The sequence below is a fragment of the Phascolarctos cinereus genome, unplaced genomic scaffold (genome assembly GCF_003287225.1).
Source record: "Phascolarctos cinereus isolate Bilbo 61053 unplaced genomic scaffold, phaCin_HiC Scaffold_7;HRSCAF=346, whole genome shotgun sequence".
Taxonomy (NCBI): Eukaryota; Metazoa; Chordata; class Mammalia; order Diprotodontia; family Phascolarctidae; genus Phascolarctos; species Phascolarctos cinereus.
Window position 1 is genome coordinate 19,095,730 of NW_027556180.1, and position 23,321 is coordinate 19,119,050.

The 23,321-nt window shown below is 42.6% G+C and overlaps 1 protein-coding gene across 2 annotated transcripts in view; it reads left to right on the top strand.

The window, feature by feature from the left end:
- RSRC1 (arginine and serine rich coiled-coil 1) overlaps positions 1-14,372 on the top strand; it is a 418,914-nt gene extending 404,542 nt beyond the window's left edge. For both annotated transcript variants that reach the window (XM_020989056.2, XM_078147674.1), the window contains 3 exons: positions 3,602-3,708; positions 13,591-13,736; positions 14,130-14,372. In XM_020989056.2, the coding sequence (XP_020844715.2) occupies positions 3,602-3,708; positions 13,591-13,725 (242 nt within the window). In that variant the 3' untranslated portion in view covers positions 13,726-13,736; positions 14,130-14,372. The remainder of the gene's footprint in view (positions 1-3,601; positions 3,709-13,590; positions 13,737-14,129) is intronic.
- Positions 14,373-23,321: the final 8,949 nt, after the last annotated feature.

Genomic DNA, 23,321 nt, shown 5'->3' on the forward strand with positions numbered 1-23,321 from the left:
CACAAAAAGACAGAGTGAAACAAATTTCCAGCTCAAGACAATCTGGATGATTGATCAGAAAGGTGTATCACGCCGGGCTGGGAGCGCAGCGCAGCGTGAGCGCACAGGCCACAGCAAACCTGGAGCAGGCCTCAGAGGACTGAATCACGGGCAGCTGTGGAGCTTTCCAGACTCCTCAATCCACGAATGCCAAAGACAACTTAGAAGGTCAGTGGGAAAAGTCTGTTTCTGTCGGTGGTCAGAGAGGAAGGTGGGGTCTCAGCTCCATTTCCCAAGAGCCTAGTGGGGGGGGCTGCTTCCCGAGCTTCCGGCCCACAGGCTGAGGGGGAATCCAGTGGCTGATCAGAGAGGGACTGCAGGGATTTCTTTGCCAGTGCTCAGGCAGGAATCTCTTGCTTTGCCCGTGTGTGGATCTGGGTCACAGTTCTGGGCAGCAGTGCTGGGGTGAGGAGGAGCTGGCGTGGTGGAGCTTGTAGTGGCTGTGGAGAGGAACCCCTCCTCACAGTTACAGGACAGAAAGGAATACTTGTGGTCACAGGCTAGGAAAGGAGTAAACACCTCACCCCTTATCATACCACCTTGGAAGAACTGAAAATTTACCGAAAACAGCTACACAAACCCCTGAAGCTTGGGACAGTACACTCTCCACATTGGAAGCAGACTCTTACCTTAACAAGGAGTTTAAAACTCAAGTAATTGGCTGGGATCATGAGCAAGCAGCACAAAAAGAGTCAGACTATATTATCTTACTTTGGTGAAAAGAAGATCAAAATATACAACCAGAAGAAGACAACAAAGTCAAAGCTCCTACATCCAAAGCCTCCAAGAAAAATATGAATCAGTCCCAGGCCTTGGAAGAGCTCAAAAGGGATTTTGAGAAGCAAGTAAGGGAAGTAGAGGAAAAACTGGGAAGAGAAATGAGAGTGATGCAAGAAAATCATGAAAAACAAGTCAACAGCTTGCTAAAGGAGACCCAAAAAAATACGGAAGAAAATAACACCTTAAAAAGCAGCCTAACCCAAATGGCAAAAGAGGTCCAAAAAGCCAATGAGGAGAAAAATGCCCTAAAGAAAAAAATTGGCCAAATGGAAAAGGAAGTCCAAAAGCTTACTGAAGAAAATACTTCCTTAAAAATTAGAATAGAGCAATTGGAAGACAGTGACTTTATGAGAAATCAAGACACTGTAAAACAAATCCAAAAGAATGAAAAATTAGAAACAATGTGAAATATCTCATTGGAAAAACAACTGACCTGGAAAATAGATCCAGGAGAGAGAATTTAAAAATTATTGGACTATCTGAAAGCCATGATCAAAAAAAGAGCCTAGACATCATCTTTCAAGAAATTATCAAGGAAAACTGCCCTGATATATTAGAACCAGAGGGCAAAATAGAAATTGAAAGAATCCACAGATCTCCTCCTGAAAGAGATCCCCAAAGGAAAACTCCTAGGAATATTGTAGCCAAATTCCAGAGTTCCCAGGTCAAGGAGAAAATATTACAAGCTGCCAGAAGGAAACAATTCAAGTACTGTGGAAACACAATCAGGATAACACAAGATTTAGCAGCTTCTACATTAAAGGACCGCAGGGCATGGAATATAATATTCCAGAGGGCAAAGGAGATAGGATTACAACCAAGAATCACCTACCCAGCAAAACTGAGTATAATCCTTCAGGGGAAAAAATGGTCATTCAGTGAAATAGAGGACTTTCAAGCATTCCTGATGAAAAGACCAGAGCTAAACAGAAAATTTGACTTTCAAATACAGGACTCAAGTGGAACATGAAGAGGTAAACAGGAAAGAGAAATCATAAGAGACTTATTAAGATTGAACTGTTTACATTCCTGCATGGAAAGATGATATTTGTAACTCATGAGAACTTTGTCAGTATTAGGGTAGTTGAAGGAAAAAAATTGTATGTATGTATATATAGATAGATAGATAGAGGGCACAGGGTGAGTTGAAGATTAAGGGGTCATATCTGGAGAATAAAATTAAGGGATGAGAGAGGATGATACTCAGAGAAGAAAGGGAGAGGTAGAATGGGGTAAATTATCTCACAAAAAAAAAGAAAAGTCTCTCACAGTGGAGGGGAAACAGGGGAAGGTGAGAGGGAATGAGGGAATCTTATTCTCATAGGATTTGGCTTAAGGAGAGAATAACATACACATTCAATTGGGTATGGAAATCTGTCTTACCCTACAGGAAAATAGGGGGAGAAGGGGACAAGAGAGCAGGGGGTGATAGAGAGGAGGGCAGATTGGGAAAGAGGGTAATCAGAAGCAAATACTTCTGAGGAGGGACAGGGTCAAAAGAAAGAATAGAATAAATGGGAGGGCAGGATAGGATTAAGGGAAATAGAGTTAGTTTTTCACAACATGTCTACTAAGGAAGTGTTTTGCATAACTGCACATGTACAACCTATATTGAGTTGCTTGCCTTTTCAATGAGGGTGGGTAGGGAGGGAGGAAGGGAGAAAATTTGGAACTCAAAGTTTTAAAAACACATGTTTTAAAAAAAAAAGTTTTCACATATAACTGGGAAATAAGAAATACAGGAAATGGGGTACAGAAGTCTATCCTGCCCTACAGGAAAATAGAAGGAGAAGGGGATAAGAGAAGGGAGGGGAGAGATAGAAAAGAAGGCAGACCAGGGGAAGGGGTATTCAGAATGCATGCCATCTTGGGGTGGGGGGAGGGGTGAGAAATTTGGAACTCAAAAACTTGTGGAAGTGAATATTGAAAACTAAAAACAAATTTATATTAAAAAATTAAAAAAATAAAATTCCTCCTAGGGCTTAGAATTGTCTTTATGAAATTTATTGTTTGTGATCTGGTAGGCAGAGAAATTTCATACAGAAAAAAAACACAACTTTTATTGTTTTTTTTTTAAGATCATTTCCAGGGAAATAATGTAGCTGACCAGGTGATTTATACATAGATATTTGAGAATCAAAAACTAAAAATGCCTTTTAAAAAAAAAGGTAGTGTCTGAAGCTAAGCTTGTCTTTAGATCATCTTTTTTAAATCTGTCATGATTGCATATAGCCTGTTCTTAATAAATATCTTGATTTATTAGATGCAAACATCTATATTTCTTCATCAAAGCTAAAATTATTTCCATGGGCCATCTGACAATAATTGCTAGCTCTCACCTAAATTTTTTAAGTGCCATTACCAAGAAAATGGTAGCTGCTAACTCACCGTTTTATTTATAGCACAAGCTAGAATGCAGAATCCATGATGTGGTTTATGAGAATTCTTCCCACTGGCCCTAGCTTATGAAAGAACTAAATATCCTCCCACAGGATTAACACAGAGCCAGTGGGATTATCATTGTCAATGGTGACACTTTTTCAGCAGAATTTCCCATTTCCAGCGAAGTGCTTCCTTAGCTCTTTGGGCATATCAGTCTGCAGTCCCTCATTGGCTGTGCACCGGATAAGAATTTCTTTGTGACAGTCTGGCTTACGTGTCTTGACCTCATCCAAGTTCATATTTCATAAGCAATAAAACATCTTCAGAAAACATTGAGTAGGCACAGCTGATCACAGACCTCCCCTAAAATATGTTGACAGTGTGTACCCTCCTTTTGTAGACCAAGCCACCCTAGGAGAACAAGTGAAACGAGTCAAAGAAATTGAAGCGATTGAAAGTGACTGCTTTGTTCAGCAGACATTCAGATCAAGTAAAGAAGTGAGAAAGGTAAGTTCCCCCTTCTCTTGCCCTGGCTGTTGGGAAGAATCCTTAGGATTCCGGCTGAGCTGGCGCCATGGGAAGGCGTGTGGCCTGGAGTGGAAACACCACCCTTGGCCTTCAAGTGTCTGGTGTGATGAGGAAGGAGATGCCCAGGAGAAAAGCTGTGTGAGACATGCTATCCAGAGCATGTGTCCAGGCACAGGCTGAACAGATGTGCTGGGCGTACCAGTTTTATCTTGGTTTTAGTTTTAGTTTTCAGTTGACATGGTAGGCAAAAGGCGAGAATTCTGTGCCAACTGATGATAGGTTATGCTGTTTACACTGTACGTGAGGCTCCATCTATTCAGACCTTTCCCAACGAATACATTAGTAGAAGGAAAGTTGTGTGATGATATTTGGTCATTCCTTTGGTGATGACTGTCCTCTCCCATTTCTTAAAGTATTACTGCCTTTAGAAGCTCAGAGAAGGAGGCTTATCCTCTCAGCAACACGTGCTTTACAGGCAGTTCTGTTCCAGTAGAAGAAACTGTTGATAAGTACTAATCTTTCTGTTGAATATTTCATGGTCACACTCTCTCATTAGAACAGCTTAGAAGTCATAAAAAAAAATATTTCTCCTTTTAAGAAAAGCTTCCTATCTTCTAAAATAAGTAACTATCTGGAAAAAATCTTTTAACATACATAGTTCATGAAGACATGTTTTATGATTACTTTTTATCACAAATATTCGATTTCTTTGAGCATTTTATAATTTCTAGCCCTCAAAACTGTGTATGTACCAGGAGACAGTTGTAGCTTTGGAATTTAGAGTCAGTTGGTTAGTAATAAAGTAATGAATATCTGTCAGCTAAAACCCTAGATTGGTAGACATGAAACTATTACATCATTTAAAAGATTGCTTTTTTGAGTCTGTGGAAGCCTTCCAGTCAGTCAGTAAACATTTATGAAGTACCTGCTATGCTCCAGGCACTATACTAAGCACCAGGTGTACTAAGAAAGGCAAAAGACAGTCATTCCTCTTCTTTTGTCTCTGTTTTCCCAGTTTACCTCCCCTGCTCTGCATCATTTTCCTTCCTTAAGGTTCTTGACGGTCTAGGTAGTCAGATCAACTGAGCTCTATCCTCCAGCCTTAAAATTCTTTCCACGTCCTCTGCCTCCGCTACTGAACCCCTTACTGCTACTGGAGGAGATAACACAATTATGGAAACTGAATTACGCCTGGGCCCTCACTACTGCCTAGCAATCTTTTTGCTCTGCCCTCATTGACCCTCTGTGGTGCTTCCTGTAATTGCTGCATCAGATCATCTCTTTCTGCAGCTGTTCTTGTCTCAGCAGATAAAAGTCCCTGCCTTCTTTACTAAGAAAATGGAAGCCATCTCTCACAGGCATCTTCATATTGAGATGTTCCATATCTCAAAACCGCTCTACATCTACATCTTCATCTGTCCTCTTCTCCCTTAGTTCTCATCTCTTGGGAAGAAGTCACTGTTCTTGCTCCCATGCAGGTCCTCTCTATCTCCCCTCACCCAAGTTTACAGCTCCGCTTTATATGTTGCCTTTCCTCATTAGGATATAAGATCCTTGAGGGCAAAAGCTGTCTTATTTCCTTGTATTTATATCCCTCTCACTTAGCAAAGTGCCTGGTATATATAGTCAGTTCTTAATAAATACTTTATATATCCCCATCGACCAGTGTGCCTTCTCCATTGTCAACAAATGCATTTTTAGAAAATAAAAACAACCTTAATTTAACCAGGCAGTTCCTTTAAGCTGTCATCCTGTATCTCTCCTCCATTCTCTGCTCCTAGAAGCAGTAGCTAAGGGGCAGCTTGACACAGTGGATAGAGCACCAGCCCTGGAGTCAAGAGGACCTGAGTTCAAATCCAGCCTCAGACACTTAACTGTGTGACCCTGGGCAAGTCATTTACCCTAAGTGCCTTTAAAAAAAAATTTCTTTTTTTAAAAAGAAGCAGTAACTAACCTCAGTGTCTACTTCCTCACTCCCTGCACACTCACTCTCCTAAAACTGTTCTCTCAGAGTTTGCCGGCGACATCTTAGCTGCTAAGTCCAAAGATACTTTTTCAGCCTTTGCTTGTCCTTCTTTGATACCTCATCTGCTTTTGAGTGTTGACCACCCCCCAACAAGGATGGTCCCTTCACTTTGACGCTATTTTCTATTCATTTTCTCTGTCTGCCCCTTGTCCGTTTCCTCTGCTTATTCTACTCCCATGTCCACAAACATGTCCGCCAAGACTGCCTTTGGCCCTCTTCTGTCCCTGTTCTTTCTCCCTTGGTACTCTTAGGGTATATGATACTTTGGTGGGTTCAATTATCTCTATAAATATGACTCCCCAAGCACGTAGGCCTAGTCTTAATCTCTCTCAGAACGCCAGTCCTACGTCACCTGTTGTATAACTCTGCATGAATGTCCCCATGGAAGCATCTCAAGGCCAACATGTCCCAAACATCTGTCTCTTGGACCTTAGTTAAATGTTCTAGGAGTCTTAGACTTAAGAAGTCTTAGCAAGAAACTCAAGGCCTCACTGGCACAAGCTGTGTTTTTGTCTCTCCCGCCTATCTAAGGCAGCAAAAATAGGTCTTTAGTGGGAAGGTACTAGGGAAGTGAACATCTGATTTAGGAGACTCGTGTCTGAGAATGGATTTTTAAATTTTGGAACAGATTAAAATAGAGGAATAATGAGCTCTTAGGCATGAATCAAGATGTAGCAAAAAAAAAACATTTAGCAGAGTGTTTAGAATTTACTCTAAAAAATACTGAACTGAAAAGGAAGGAGGTGCTGGAGTGAAAAAAAAGAAAAGAAAACTCATTCTCTCCCACTTATAAGGGTATATGAGTAGTGGCATGACATAGAGAGCCAGCCCTAAAGCCAGGAAAACCTGGGGTCAAGTCCTGGCTCTACGGTGTACATCCTGAACCAGGTGACCCTGGGCACATGGCTCCATGCTCCAGGCAGCTTTCTAAGGCCACACCTCTAATACTCAAAGGTCTCCAGGTAGGTATGAATGGAGTTAAGTCTGTTCATTAAAGCCACAGAGGACATTGATTGGGAAGGGTCATTGACATCCTATAGGGTAGGAATGGAATTTGAAGGGAAACATTTAATTCCCCAAAGGAAGCTGTGGAATAAGGAAAGACCCAAGGGCAGTACTCAGGAAAAAAGTAAATTTCTAAAGAAAGGGAATGACTAAGTATGTAGAAAACCCTTGGGCAGGTGAATAGCAGATCAAAAACTAGTCTGAGACACACGAAGACACGAATCTGTGTCTGTGCATCTGTCCATCCATCCATGTATGTGTATGTACACAGGGCTATAGATGTAGACAGAGAGGGTGTCCTGAAAGTTAGGGCCATTTTAAGTTTTTAAAGCTTCAAGCTACGCAAAGACTTTGGAGATAGATCCCTATAGACATTTGGGCACACCGAAACATGCTCATTTGTACCTATATATCATGCCAGGTACCAAAGAAATGAAGTGCAGTGTGGAGAAGGTCCTAACCTGCATTAGTGAAGGCAATTTCCTTGTCTGGGAGTTCCCTCTGACAGTGACACCACAGGTCCAGTCCCTATACACACACACATTTTGTTTTAGGGCCAGACCTATAATTTCTTCAGTATGGAAAATTCACAGTGAAGAATTCTCCTTTCTGGGTAAAGACATCCTCTATTGACTGAGGTCAGCACCTTTTCTGCACCTTCTAGCCTCAAAGATGACATGGGTTAAATATCACCCAGCCAATATGTGGCGAGGACAGAATTTGGATCTAGATTGTTTGGACTGAGTCTAGCTGTCATTGTCCAGATAAATAGCTAGCATAGGTAGATACAATGATAGATGAATGAATGGATAGATAGATAAATGGGTAAATGGATAGATAGAAATAGATGGCTAGAGATAGACATAGATGATAGGTAGATGTACGTATAGAATATATGTACTCATATCTTCCAGATTTCAAGACCAGCGTTCTAACCAATGCACCACACTACCTCAGAGTCTTCTATACCTACCTAGTTATTCCCTTTCTTTGGAATTTTTTTTTCCCTTCCTGAGTATTGCCTTTGGGTTTTTCTTTATTCAACATTTTCCTTTGGAACTAAATGTTTCTCTTTAAATTCACTTTGAATTCTGTTCTTATCTTACAACTCTTCCCAGTCAGTTTCCTGAGTGAATTTAGTGAACATACTCTGCTCCATCATCCAAGTTATTGGAGACCGCTGAGAGTTATAAACATTATATGCGAGTTAGTCCTCTGGGTCACTAATGACTCACTGCAGTATGTTTAAAATATTGTTAAAATTATCCGCATTTTTCCCTTTCCTGTTGTTCCTCTTTTCTTCCTCTTACTTTCTATGGCTTCTTAAAACCTTGCAAATACATCTCCTTCCTTTACTTCCTGCTAATCTCAATCTCCCAGGGGACAGCTCTAGCCCACCATAGCATGTTCATCCCTATCAGTGCCACATCTGTCTTCTCTGTTGTGCTGTTGGCCTTCCCCCTTGGACTTCCTGATCTTTTTCCCACTCCTATTTCTCCATTTCTGAATCTTTACTGCATGTGACAAGTTTTCTCTGAGTTGCTGAAAAGATACAGGGTACATATGACTCTCCCATGGCTACTTCACACCACACCTCCCCCACCCAGGTCTTCCTGACAGCTCCTTAAATTGCTGCCCCTGCCCGTCCAGCAGGATTAAAAACAACTGGGTTCCCAAGAGTATCTGTTCACATTTCTCTTCTTGGAGTAGAAACATAGCAAAGACCCTTTGGGAACCATTTTATTTATTTATGTTTTATTAATGCTGGTTTTTTTATACCACAGTCATTTCACAATATTTGACAGTCCCCACCCACCACCACCACCATGGCACCCTTCCTTGTAACACAGAAAAATAGTTCAACAAAGCTAACTACATCCTAACTGTACGTGACAATATATCCACCCCATAGTCCCCCATTTCTGCAACATAGTGCACCCCATAGTCCCCCCATCTCCCTGTTAAGAAGAGAGCCATTCCCCTGAGATTAGATGAAAGAAGGGAAAAGGTCACCATTAAAACCTGTCACTGAAATGCTGATTCATCTCCAATGAAACCAAGCAACTGTAGCAATACTATGCAAAATTATGAAAAACGAAATAGTGAGTTCCATATCCTTCCTGTAATGAACAGCCCATTTTCTTACCCTGATCTGATTTGGAATTTGATTGAAGGCACTGGAATGTAGGTAAATCATTACCCTTTAGGAAAATCTTCTTAGGTCTTAATTAGACACAAATAGTCAGTACCTGTTTCCTTTCCCATCTATATCATTATCTTAAATTTCCATGACAGTCATCAGTTATTCAGAGGAATACTACCATTTGCTTAAAGAAAAAAGTCAACAACTTTCCCTACACATTTTTCAGATTTTTAGCCAACCTCATACTCCTTAGTTTAAGAGGAGTTATAATAAAATTACAAGGTAGTATTCCATTAGTAACTTCCTAACAAATTATAGCTGTCCAAAAATAGTAATGGCTGCCTCAAAAGGTTTGGGGTGCCCTTTCGTTGGAGGTCTTCAAGACAGAGGCCGGACAGCCCCATGTCCGGTGTGTAACATAGGATTTCTTTTGTCTACGGGTTGGACCAAATGACCACTGAGATCCTCTCCAACTCTCAGATTTTGTAATTCTGTGATTCTGATAGTTTCTCACCAGTACTCAAACATTGATCCAAGTTGCCTGAATTAGCTGTGACCACTTCTGAAGCCTAGGTAGGGCAGTTGTCTCACTTGAATGGGAATCAATAATGAAATAATAGAACATCGATTTAGGAGTCCAAAGACCTGAGCTTAACTAAGTTCTTAACACTAGACAAGCCACCTAATGCACCTCTGTGCATTGATTTCCTCACGTAAAATGGGTACAAAGCCATTTCACTGTTGCCTCACAGTAGTGAGGAAAGTGTAAATCTTAAACCACTCCATAAATGTGAATTTTATGGATGTATCCAGTGTTGTCCATCTGCACGCTAGTGCACGCTTGCACCATTAATGAAGGCAGTGGCTTTGGCTATTTCTCTGATCTTGTGTGAGCATCTGTAATCCTGGGCTAAGTGTTTAACTTGGTCCTCATGTCCTACTTACATGGCTGCCCCCACACAGCTGTCAGAATTAACATCCTTACTCAAAGGGTGGAGAGAAGGACTGAATTTAGAATTTCTTTCCTCATTCAGCAACTACTTATTTAGTCCCCACCCTATTCACGGTCTGGCAGAGTGGGAGAGCCCTGAGACACCTGTTAGGGACAAGCTCACTAAGTTTGGATTCTGGCAATGATGTTTACTACCTGAGTAGCCTTAGGAGAGCCCCTCCTCCTTTCCAGGCATCCATCTCTTCATGGATATTCTCTCAAGTCAGGTAAGCCTGTTCCTTGCCCTCAAATAACTACAGTTTAACCCCAGGGGAATATGGCCTGGTCACAAGGCTGTATGTAATTAAGTGGTTAAATACAATAGACATCTGCCCTTTCTTACCTCCCACTCTCTCCTGAACTCCTGCCCCCTCTCCTCCAAAGATGGGCTTTTTGAGGTGAGAGACTGTTTCACTTTGGCCTTTGATTCAATGCCTTGTACAGATAATTCAGGTCAGTCATTTTTTCAGTCATGTCTGACTCTGTGGCCCCATTTGGGGTTTTCTTGGCAGAGATAGTGGAGTGCTTTGCCATTTCCTTCTCCAGCTGATTTTGCAGATAAGGAACCTGAGACAAACAGGGTTAAGTGACTTGCTCAGGGTCACACAGCTAGTTAGTGTCTGAGGCTGGAATTGAACTCAGGTCTTCCAGACTTCTGGCCCACTATGCACTGCACCACCTAGCTGCCCCTTGTATATAGTAGGTGCCTACTATGTTTGTTGTAGTGCATTGCATTCCTATCACAGATTCAAACTGCTTTCTCAAAAATTCCTAATAAACTACTCTAATTGTTGATTACTGGCTTCTCAGCTCTCATCCTCCTCTACCTCCTCTGTGGCATTTGCCATTGTTGAGGCAGGTTGGAGGGGGAAAGGATGAGTTTAGTTTTAGATACTTTGTACTCAAGATGCCAACAGGACAGCCAAGTATTTGGGGCTGGATATATAGACTTGGTAATAAAGCCATTGGATTGAATGAGATAACTCTCCAAGGAAGACCAGAGACAGAAAAGACAACTATAGAATCTGGGGGGGGGGGGAGGGGAGAGAAACGACGCATTCTTTGAAAGGAAGAAGACAATGAGCCAGTGGAGGAACAGGTAGAAAGAAGTTGGGTAAAGCCAAAGGAGCTGAGAATGTATGTGAAAAGGAGTGGTCCGCAGAGTCGGACACTGCTAAAGGCCCCTGGATTTAGCAGTTCAAGTGTGTTAAGGGGCAGCCTTGGGGTTGACCACTGTTGGGACCCAGATTACAAGGACTTTCAGAATCGGTGGACATCAGTAGAAGTTACCCTTTCTAGAAGTTTAACTGGAGGATGGTTTGAGGAGATGTGGAAGAATGTTCTTCAGGAATAGAGGAGAATTGTGCATGTTTGTAGGGAGACAGGGAAAGGGAAGATGAAGGGGGAAGAGAGTCAGTGACAGTGGAGCGAAGTTCAGAGGAGATGGTGGGTCATACAGCCAAGGACGCAGGGGGTAGATTTTGCCTTGGCAAGGATGAGGACCACTTTATCGTCTGATCCTGAAGTGGATAAGGACAGGAGGCGAGACATCTCTCAAGAAATGGCTTCATTCTTTTAAGTAAGGTAATCTAGAGATAGGAACAAAAGGGATGAGGTGGAATTGGGGGCCACTGAAGGGACCGTGAGCAGTGACGAATTACCAGTAGAGATCCTGACACTGATGAGCGGCTCATCCAAGTGCAGTGAGCAGGCTGGACATGGGGGCACCCAGGCAGCGGAGTTCTGTGCCTGCTTTTAGCCGCGTGGGAGCAGGAGCTCATGATTCAGTACACTTTGATAGTCATTTAGTAGGCGCCTGCTGTGTGCGAGGTTCCACATGCAGTGAGAAGAAACCTGAGTTTAAATCATGGCTCAGACAGGTTGCCCACACTGAGCTTCTGTTTCTTCATCTGTTATATGAGGACAAGGCCCACCCCAGGTTTGGTGTGACCTACAGTGATAGGACGTTTGTAAAGCACTTGGTGAACATTAATGAGCTCTTCCACATAGCCAGTGTTTACCTGCTGTGTGCAGGGCTGTGCAGAATGGGAAACCATTAGAATCTCTGCCTCCCAGGAGCTCCTGAACTAATAGGAAAGAGATAGACTGTGTGCCCCCACAGCCAGGATGAGCACAGCATGTAAGAGGCGGCCAAGGGAAGGTCCCTTCTGGCTGGGACATCAGGGCAGAAGTCACGGGGAAGGTGGCATCTGATCTGAGCCTGGAAGAGAGGAGTGCAAGAGGCATCCCTGCAGAAAGAGGGGACCAGGCTGCCCTCCTGAGTGCACAGAAGTGGAAGAGGGCAGCAGGAGACCAGGGGACTGCCCAGAGTCCAGGGGGCCTGAAATATGAAGGACATGGAGCTCAGCAAATACTTGAGATAAAGATAGAGCCACATTAGGAAAGCTCTTCAATACCAACGTCAAGGCAAATGGGTAAGCGGTGGACATGACCCTGGCAGCAGGGTGAAGGCTGGGTCCGAGAAGGGACATGCATACATACGTACGTATGTACATGCATGCGCGCGCGCGCACACACACACACACACACACACACACCCCCCAATTAAGAGGCTATTGGAGTAGTCCAGGTGAGGCTCTGACTGTTGTCATCATGAGAGGAAGGAGCTGTGTGTGAGATGTCATGAAGACACAATAAACAGCTAAGAGAGCAGAGGCCAAGGTGACTCTTAGCCCCAAGCCTGGGTGATTGACAGGAAGGGCGACAGAGTCAGAACAAGTGTAGACGGTGGAGAGGAGGGAAGCTGTGGGGAGAGGGTGGTGATCAGTGTGGGCGTGTGGGAGGTGCCAGATGCAGGCGGCCATTGTACTCCACCAAAGCTAGAGAGATTTCAGAGTGTTGGCAGGCTTTTGTTTTTCCTCATAAACAGGCCATTTAATTAATGGCTACAAGTCTGGCAGAACCCTCTTCTTGGTGTTAGAACTGGGTTGAACATGTGAAAGATTGAGATGTTTAATCAGTATCGATTTTCCATGAACTTTCAGTAATTTGAGCTGTTGTCAATAGCTCAGATTTGTATGGCACTTTAAGGCTTGCAGCCTTGTGAAGTCGAGTGAATGCAGGTATTATCAGTTTGTAGGGACGCACACTAGAACAGAAATCCAGAACAGAAAAAGACTTTGGAGGCCATCTAGGCCAACCCCTTGTTTTACAGATGAGGAAACTGAGGTCCACAGAGGCTGAGTGACTTGGTGGAGACGGTCCAGGGAAATGGGGGAGCCAGGATCGAACCCCTGGCCTGCTGCTCCAGATCCAGTCCTTGGCCCATTCCACCTGCCGCCTCCTGGCCTGTGCTCCAGGTCACTGCTGGTGTCTGGGCCAGGATTCAAACTCAGGTCTCCTGATGCTCAGTCTGTCACTCCTTCCACTCCACCATGCCACCCTTCAAAAGGAAGTCACTACAAAATGGGATTTAGACCAATAATAAGAAGTGGAAAATATTTCCCTAATTATTTACTGTGTCATAAGCTTCCCGTCCCCCCATCCCCACGCCAAGAATCGTCCTTCTTCATCCAGAAATCCAGGTAATCTTTGAGACTGAAAAGAGAGTCATAGCAACGTCTCAAAGAAATGGATGACTCCTTGTTTGGCGTCCGAAACAGGCCCGGAACAGCGCCCCACTTGTCTGCCATGGCCCAGGTTGTGATGGTGGGTGGGTGTCTTGTCTCTTTCCAGCCCACTGACCCTGGCGAAGGAAAGCAGGAGCCCACGACGTCAGGAGCGGTGACTGCAGAGCCCCGCCACGCTGAAAGGAAGGAGACCCCGGCAGCATTCCTACCACCATCAAGTACCAAGACGCCGATTCTCTAGCGCATCCTAACGTAAGAGCGCTCAGCCCCACCCTGGAGACGGGGAGGACGGGGGCCCAAAGCAGGCCACGCTGCTGCTCTCTGACCCAAAGTATTGGGATCTGGCTCATAGTGACAGCTGTCGCTTGAGCCGGAGAAGGGATCGTTGCCATGATTGAGAGACAGGGGCCACGAGATAACGGGAACATGCGGGCCCCAGGAGGCTGGTAGAGGGCACGACCAGACCTGGTGGGGTAGAAGGCACCTAGGAGCGGTGACAGTGACTCTGCCCCCTCAGGGCACCGTCACCCTCCAGCGTAAGGCCTTGTGGGAGGAGAAGGGCCCCTTGTCCTGCATGGACCCTGAGGACACTCAGGCAAACAAGTAAAGTAATTCATTCCTGTATTATTATTATTTTTATTACAGCTATTTATTGAGAAGGCTGAAGCAGAGGAGAAGTGGTTCAAGAGATTAATTGCTCTCCGGCAAGAACGCCTGATGGGCAGTCCTGTCGCCTGACTAACTCGGGATTAAATTAACAATAAAATTGGAATTGATTTCTTAAAATGTAAAGTCTAGGAGGACACCAAGGTGAAAGTGACTGTGCGGGATGTGTGTATGTGTGTTTCTGTTATCTGATGAGCTCAATAAAGTGGCCGTTTTAACCCATTCTCTCCTCCTTATTTTTTCCTACTCAATCAGACAGGAGTGTTATAATTGTTTCTGTAATGCCACAGTTAGAAATTTTCAGTCTGTCTGAAAATACTGAGGATTTTCCGTAGTAGGTAGGGAATCAAGAAGACCTGGGTTCAAATAAGGCCTCTTTATACCTATTGACTGTGACCATGAGTGTGCATCATTCAGCCTTCAGGGCCTCGGTCACCTCTCTAAAGAAGATTTCATAAGTTGTAGTGCAACCGTGGGCCAGCATCAGTAAGGAAAGGTTCTGTGTAATCGGATGGCTAGAACGAAAAACAAAAACATATGGCCATGTGTCTAGCTAAAAAATAGCAAGGAAAATGTCAAGTAAGACTTTGGAGTTTTTTTAATTTGATACAAGTCACCTCCCAAAAAATGACACACACCCCCCAACCCCATTCCACCTCCCCTAAAAAAGGTTAAATAAAATTGCCTAATAGAGTGATTGTGATTGACAGTTCATCTGTTGAGGGCTTTTAAGAGAGATGATGTGAATGAATTATGCATTTCTAGGAATCATTGTATACTGTAAACACAAAACTTCACAGGGTATTTAGTTCGAAACCATGTTTAATTCTTTGTTTTAACATGAGTCAAAACAGTCATCGACGAGGAATAAAACAGTCATTTATTTAAAAAAAATAGCATGTGCAAATTGTCTAGTTTGATGTATGGAAGAAAAGACATGTTTAGTAAAAGCATTTCTGAATAGTTAAAAATTTTATTTGCTACTGTTTAGAAACTGGCTCTTAGTGGAGGCTTCCTTTGAAGCCTGCTAGCACAGACAACATTTTCTCATGTAACCAGAATTGCAGACATAAGCCCTGACAAAAAGGGAGAAATCCCAGAATCTCAGAGTTGAAAGGGATGTCAGAAGCCACGTTGTCCATTCCATGTCTAAACAAGTGTTCTCTCTCTGTAGTACACACAAGTCATCGTCCAGCCTGTGCTGGAAGACCTGGATCGATGTTGGACCGCCGTATACGTCCTGATGCACCTCCTGTCGAGTTGTGATTACAGATAGATAGCAATCAAAGATTTAATCCGAAGGCAGAGAGAGGTGGTAGGTCTTCTTGCTTGACTTCATTTTACTTGTGTGGATTGTTAAGCTAAACGTTTTCAAGGGCTTTTGAATCTGAGCATCACGTCACCTACAGACAAGGCATCCAGAGGCCATTGGCCACGTCCTAGGAATAACTCTTCCTGTTGGACACAGTGCTCAGTGTCCTTCATAACTGCACCAAAAGGTCACTGTAGGACCCTGTTTCTTCTTTGGCCTTTCCTCTTTTTATATTAACAACCAGAAGGTGATCAAAGTTAGCTTGGCTTGTTACATGTGATTTCAGTATATGTATGACAGATATTTGGGAGGAAGAGACCCTTTGAAAGGATATTTTGCTCTGTTGAATCACATGTTTTTGGATGTGCATGTATGTTACAACATATACGTATGTATATGTGCACATATATCCAAATATATTAGGTTCTTTGTATATTTTAGTCAATCATGTGACTGCAGAAATGTGGTCTGTTTGAAAATTTCACATGTGAAATTTGCCTGTTCCCTTCTTGTATTCTTCTCAGCTGCATGTGTAGTTTAGTTTCATGAGGATTTTGTAGTTATTGGTGTCAAACTTTTTGTTATCTTTCCCTCTCTTGGATATCTTAAAAGAGCAATGTCTCCGTATCCTCAAAATAGTATTGACTCAAGAACAGCCTTCTTTTGTGTGTATTGGGTCTAGTATATCTGCTTCTCCCATCTTTGTTCTGGTTTTTTTTTTGTTAGTGCTATTTCTACTTCCTCATGATCACATCAGATCCCTCAGTGTTAGAGTCCAAACAGGGCGGATCCGCTGCCGTTGGTGGGGAAAAGTTGGTTACAGAAATGTTGGCACGTCTGTGACGTTTCTCTCTATTGTTTTCCTTCGAGTTTTTGCTGTAAACAAATAGCTAGGTGGCCTAGTGGAAAGAGCGTTGGACCTAGAGTCAGCAGTACCTGAGTTTGAATCTTGCCTCAGACCGGGACTGGCTGTGACCCTGAGCAAGTCACTTCCCCTCTCTGGCTTCAGTTTCCTCATCTGTAAAATAAGGATCAGAAGGGTCCCTGACTCCCAAGGTTGTTGTGACGATCATGAGATGACATATACACAGTACTTTCTAAATACAAGCTCTTATTATTAATTTCTTTGGAAAATTTGCCTTACTTGGGTCTGAAGATAAGGTTTCTGCAAAATCATGTTTCCATGTACTGCTTCTCACTTTATGAGATGGTGCTGCTCAAAATTTTCTACCATCCTCCTCTGTGAGATTTTTCAAAGGCATCTATAATATAAATTCGTGTTATCTTTGGCCGTTGTGTCTGACTCGTTTGTCCTCCTCAGTGTGACCATCGCCTATATGCTAACTCCATAATAAATGGTATGGGTTCATCACAGTATCTGTTCCTTAATCCCCTTCCATTTTTTAGCAGCAATGACTTTTTTAAACAAGTCAACTTGTTCTCTATATCTCCCCATTTTTCTTTCTGACAATTTAGTGTCGATTTGGACTTTTATTCTAAATCAGTGGCATAACTGCACACAGGGAGCCGACTGAGAAATCACTCCCATGTTCTTAGTTTTTATGGGGATGGTGTTATTCAATGCCCACTGCGTCTAGTCCTTCCAATGATTCATTTACAGGAGGCTTCCGTGTAGTCTACGAGACTTTGGCCTCTTTAACTCATGAGCCATGTTTCCCAACAGACTTTTCATCAGTTCTCTCCTGTGTCTTAGCATTTGAAGTTACCAAATAATGAAGGAATCTGTTGGTTTCATTTGGAGGGCTCTATTGACATCCTTAACCTTTGCTGCAGATGTCAGTGAACACACACACACACACACACACACACACACACCACACACACACGAGCCCATGATTCACTGCTTGTCTTCTAACTTTACATAAAAATTGTCAAGATTAACAGGGCCTCGGATTGACAGGGCAGCCAGGCCTAAAGTCAGGAAGACTTGAGTTCAGGTCCACCCTCAGTCACACTCTAGCTGTGTGACCCTGGGCAAGTCATTTAATCTCTGCCTACCTTGGCTTCCTCCTCTGTAAAATGGGGATAACAACAGCACCTTCCTCATAGCAACCCTGTGAGGATCAGATGAGACAATAGTTATAAAGCACAATGCCTAGCACCAAGCAAACACTATATAAACATTAGCTATTACCGTTATTATATCTTTATTATCATCATTATTGTTATTATTCAGTTCCTCCAGTAGTATTTCAAGTTGTTGGTCATTGGACGAGGATATCATATTTAAAGCAGCAACTGTTAAATTAATGTTTTCAGATTGTCTGAAAACTGTAATTCCTAGCCCTCTCTGCCACTTTATGATCTTCTGAAGTTAAACGACAATTTTGTATTTTTCCTCGTATCATGGGTCACCATAGCCAAAGAATTCATCCCTTAGTGGGCAGCCTACTGCATTGAAGCTCTCTAACATTAGCTAAGCCAGCCCTCAGAATTCTTTCCCGAATACTGGAAGCTGCCAAAGTGTCCACCCCACTGACGTAGCCTTTGAGAACCTTGGGTCATCTTTCCATGATGAGGCACTGGGGGAGGACTTTTGTGGAGATTATTGTTAGTGTAAATCTTTCTGATCGACAAGGAGAACTGTAAGGAGTTGCTGTTCAGCTGCAGAAAGAAATATCTTGTTATTGAATATATGTCCACTTTGTGTCTGCATGGACTCCCAGTCTAATTAACAGCTTCTTCTAAATCCAGATTTGCAATCATGACTTTCAGGTGAACTCAATTTTGAATAGATTTTGAAAATGGTGATTTTCTTTGAGGATATATATATATTTTTTTGCTAAAATATAAATAAAAGTGCCAACTTTGAATTCATTTATCCTGATTCTTGGATGGGCATGCAAACTCTAAAATTCTGAGAGCACGTATGATCAGAAATAGCCAATAACATATCAAGGTTCCTTCTGATTGAGACAGCCTCCACTCCCAGGTTTCAATTTTGTCATTGGCTTAAGAAAATGAGATTGGACTGTACAATCTCAAAGGTCCATTATGGCTATAATTCCTGCGATCATTGTGAAGACCAGAGCCACGATTCCCAGTAGAATGCCTGAGCATCCAGTGCCTAGACTACTGAGCCTGAAACCCTAGGGAGTTTTGCCTTAAGGAAAGAAAAGACATCGAATGAGTCAGAATCAAACTCCCTCCTTCCCTCTTCCCAACACGATTCATTTCTGTGTATCATTAACTTTGTAGACGTTCATTCCTATCTGAGACCATAATAGTGTTGCCCTACTAGCCAATTTAAATTAATTGTGTGAGCGTAGCTTCATCCAGTGCTATCAGGCTCATCGCTAAAACGAAGCTGTCTGCCGCGGACCAGACTTCTTTAATATCCGACTAAGATGTTTCTATAAACACAGGGCAATCAATTTCTTATGACTTGATTAATGATAATGCTGTAAACTATCATCTGCCATGCTTTCCAATTCCAGATCTCAAAGTACTTGATAAACAGTGCTGTTTTTTTATGAAATGCCAGGTACCATCGCATAAGTTAAAGAGGCAGATCTGATGGTTCCATTCTTGTCAGGAAAAACAGGAAGATTACTTCTGGAGTTAAGGTAGAATGAAAGACTGATGCCTAGAGGAAGAGCTACACCTCTAGAGTGAGAAGCCTTTGCTTACCAAAAACAGTCCTTTCTCTTAATTTTCGCTGAGATGAAGTATAAACTCCCTGGGATGACGTTCAAGGCCCTTTACAGTTTGGCTCCAACATACATTTACAACTTTATTTCATATTACTCCTCTTTTGTATATTCTGCATCCTAGCCAAACTGGACAGTGGGGCAGTCCCTGACAAGCCACGCTCTATCCTGCTTCCATGCACTCATGCAAAGTGTTTCCCTGTTTTTCTAAAACACTCTTTAATCTTGTCCTTTTGAAATCCTGCTCTCGCTCCAAGACAGTTGTGTCACCTATGTGAAGCCTACTCCCCATAGAAACTGGAGTGAAATCCTCAACTTGTCTTAGAGAACTTTGTCTCTCAGATTCTACCTTGTATCATGCTTACTTATGTCCTTGCTGTATTCTCCTGTTAAACTATAAACTTCCAGAGGCAGCTGGGTGGTGCAATAGATAGAGCACTGGACCTGGAGTCAGGAAGATCTGAGTTCAAATCCAGCCCCAGACACTTACTAGCTGTGTGACCATGAAAAGTCTCTGCTTCAGTTACCTCATCTGTAAAATGGGGGTGATAATAAGCACCTACCTCCCAGGACAGTTGTGAGAATCAAATTAGATAATATTTGTAAAGGACCTTGCAAACCTTAGCGTGTTACATAAATGCTAGCTGGGAATTTGTTTCCAATCTTTGTGCTCCCACACCCACACACTCCCAGGTTTTGCACAAATTGAAGAAATAAAATTTCAGTGAATGATGCCAGTTTGTGCTCCGGCTCCAGATGCAGGTAGGGGGTGCGGTAGATAGAGGGCTAGGCCTGGAGTCAGGAAGACCTGAATTCAAATATGGTACGGGACACTTAATAGCTGTGTGATCCAGGGCAATAGCAGGAATAGTCATAGCATAATAGCTTCTTTCAGGAGATGATCAGTGGATTCTCTCTGTTTTCACTCTGTGCTCATGTTCTAATAGATCTAGTCAGTTGTCATCTATGATTTCTTGAAATACAGCATTCCAGGCTTTTTTGTTTATTTGTTTGTTATCCTGGGTTTCAGGGAGGCAAATGATTCTCCTTATTCCGTTGTGATGGTCAATTGTTTTGATATCAGAGATCTTATATTTCTTTTTATTTTGTCAGTCTTTCGATTTTCAAATATCTCTTGCTGTCTCATGGAGACACTGATTTGTATTAGGTCTGTTCTGGTTTTCAGTGAATTCCCTGGGTAAGATTTATGCCCAGGCCACTTCTAGAGTAGGGGCTCTTAACCTGCTCTCAGATAAATTGCAGGGGCTCTGTCAGCTTTTTTCAAATAAATTTTTAAAACTTTATTGAAATATAATTGGTTTGCTTTATAATCCTGACTTTATACATTTAAAACATTATTCTGAGAAGGCTTCTGTGGCACACCAAACTTCGCAATATTGCCAAAGTGTTCACGCACGTGCACATGCACACACACACACACACACACATACACATACAAACGTTAAGAAACCCTGGCCTATAAGGTTGTCTAGAATTTAGGTAAATAGAAAGAATGGAGAACTCTCCATTAGGAAAAAGCACAAAGATATTAAGGTAGGAATGGGCTTGGAATGTGTATAAGACCATGAAGAGAGCAGCCTATGTGTGGGAAAGTAAAGAAAAGCATGGTTTGTTTAATAGTTTGGGCCAGATTATGGGGGGCACTGAAAACAAGGTGAAGAACTTCAGATTTAATATGGTAGAATTCCAGGAAGCCAGTAAAAGACCTCCAAGCAGAGAAGTGACGTGAAGAAAGAAGGGAGCATGATAGGAGTTGTGGATTTCAAATGAGAGGAGCTGAATTTGATTCTGGACTTTGTCCCTCATGAGCAGGTTATGTGACCTTGGAAAAGACGCTTCACTTTTCTGGGCCTCAGTTCCCTCATTTATAAAATGAAAGTTTTGATATAGATTACTTCCAAGGTTCTTCCAGCTATAGGTCAGCAAGATAATGTATATGGAATGTGATAATGTGTCAAGTCTCCTTTGCTTAACAACCAACTGAATGAGATCTTCACTGATTGTCTATCAGGATGGAGATAATGGATGTAGGAAGAAGAAAACCAGAGAAAGATTTTGAAGGGACATAGGTCTCAGTGACTAATTGGGTGAAAAAAGAGAAAATCACAGATGGCCTGAAGGTTCCTCATTTGGAAACCTGGAAGGAAGATGGCACCCCTGCCAGAAGCAGCTTAGCTAAGAAGGAAAGGCTAATATAGGGTAAAGGTGCAGGGTGGAACATCCCATTTTTGGAGTGATAGAGGGCAGTGTATAGGAACACCCTTCAGATAACCGGAGATGAGGCATTGCAGCAAACACAAGAAGTCAGGGTTCCAGACGTGGACTTGAGAATGATCGGTGCAGAGGCAGTAACTGAAACCGTGAAAGACAGTGCCCTCACTTAGAATCTAACTATTGAGAGAAAAGTGCGAAGAATTAAAGGGAGCTCTAGAGGAGATACAGAGTTAGGGGCCAGGCCAGAAAATAGGAGCCATCAAAGGAGACAGTCAGAGAGGTGGGTGGAAACCAGATAAGTGAAGAGATGAAAGAACTTCCTCTGCCATTATGGATTTCTAATTTTTATTCAGGTTTACTGTATTCTTATCTATGTATTTACTAACTTCACAGGAATCTTGCAAGGATTACTGCTCATCTGTCACATAGATGTCATCAAGTGGCTTGAGTATCTTGGAAGAAAGACAAAAATAAGTACATGGTGATGCCAGATTATCCAAACGACGAGAGTCCCAAACACCTTGTTAAACTGCCAGACGTTACTCTGATTTCCTTCTCCAAAAGCCTCAGAGCTGAGCATGCTTTTGGATCCCAGGGGGAAATACACAGTCTGAACATGCATCTACATTAATGCCCCACGACAGTGTTCTTGAGGTATGCACAAAGGCTATTTATTAAGCAGTCTCTCCACTGAATTTGTCGGCAGGGCTCATTTCAAAAGGCTCTAACCCTTCTGGCCATTCGCCCTATCCCCATGGTCTCCTATCGTCACTGACCATCTCAGTTTGCAGTGCTGTAGATCGGCGTTCAGAGAGTACAGAGAAGCACTGTGCCTAGAAGACTCTCAGAACTCAGCAATGTACAAATTTATTTTTAGATCTCAAGAAGGAATGGCAAAGTGACCCCATCGCCGTTTTCAAATGGAGGAGTGAACTGGACTGACCCCTCTTCCCAGCATCTTGTCATATTACACTAAAGCTCAAAGCCTCTAGTGTAGGAATTATTATAGTTTACGTATTCTTATGCAATCTTTAAAGAAAAAAAAACTGTTGAAATACTCTGTCCTCCTTGACTAAGATATAGGGTGACCAGAAAAAGAGGTGGGCCTGTCATACTGAAAGAGTGAGGAATAAAATAACAAGCCAGGTGCTGTATTCATAGCTATGAAATAACAAAAAGCCCAAAGGAGGGCCTCCACTATCATGGGTAGATTTCCCCTGGAGGATGACAGGAGTGAGAATTTCACAGGATGAGTTAGTAGAGATAGGCCATGATCTGTGGTGGTTAAAGGGAACTCTCACGTTGAAGGCATCATGAATTCATGAAAGGGGTTACCAAGAGTCCATATAACTTGATATTTAGTCTACGGTTACTTATTTATGTCTCCCCAGTCCTTGAATGTGGGGACTGTTTCATTCTTTGTATCTGCAATCCAAACCCCCAGGACGACGCCAGACAACTAAGAAAGCCAAGTCAGCTTGTATTTACTAAGCTTAAGTTATGTCCAAAAAAGGCAAAAGACAGTCACTGACCTCGAGGAGCTCACAATCTGATAAGGGACTTTCCGCTGGGATAGAGAACTCCCAGAGAAGGTACCTCCCTCCACCAGTGCAGGATGGCACCTTCTCTACAACTCAGGAAGGTGCCTAGAGTAGGAAGGGACCCAGTGACTTGATCAAGGCCACATGGCCAACAGATAGATAGACTGAATGAATGAATGAATCAGAGAAGGGACTTGAGCTTGGGTCTTCCAGGCTCCAAGGCCAGCTTGCTATCTATTACATCATTCTATGGCTTTGACAAAATAAATTATGTCAGTCTTATGCCAGGGATAACAATAGCTGGTTGATCCCTGCAGTGGGAATCTCATCAGTTGGAACACCAATGATGTAAATACTTTTACAAAAAGTAACCGTGTCATTATGGGCTTCTAATGGTTCCATCCTGAATCTT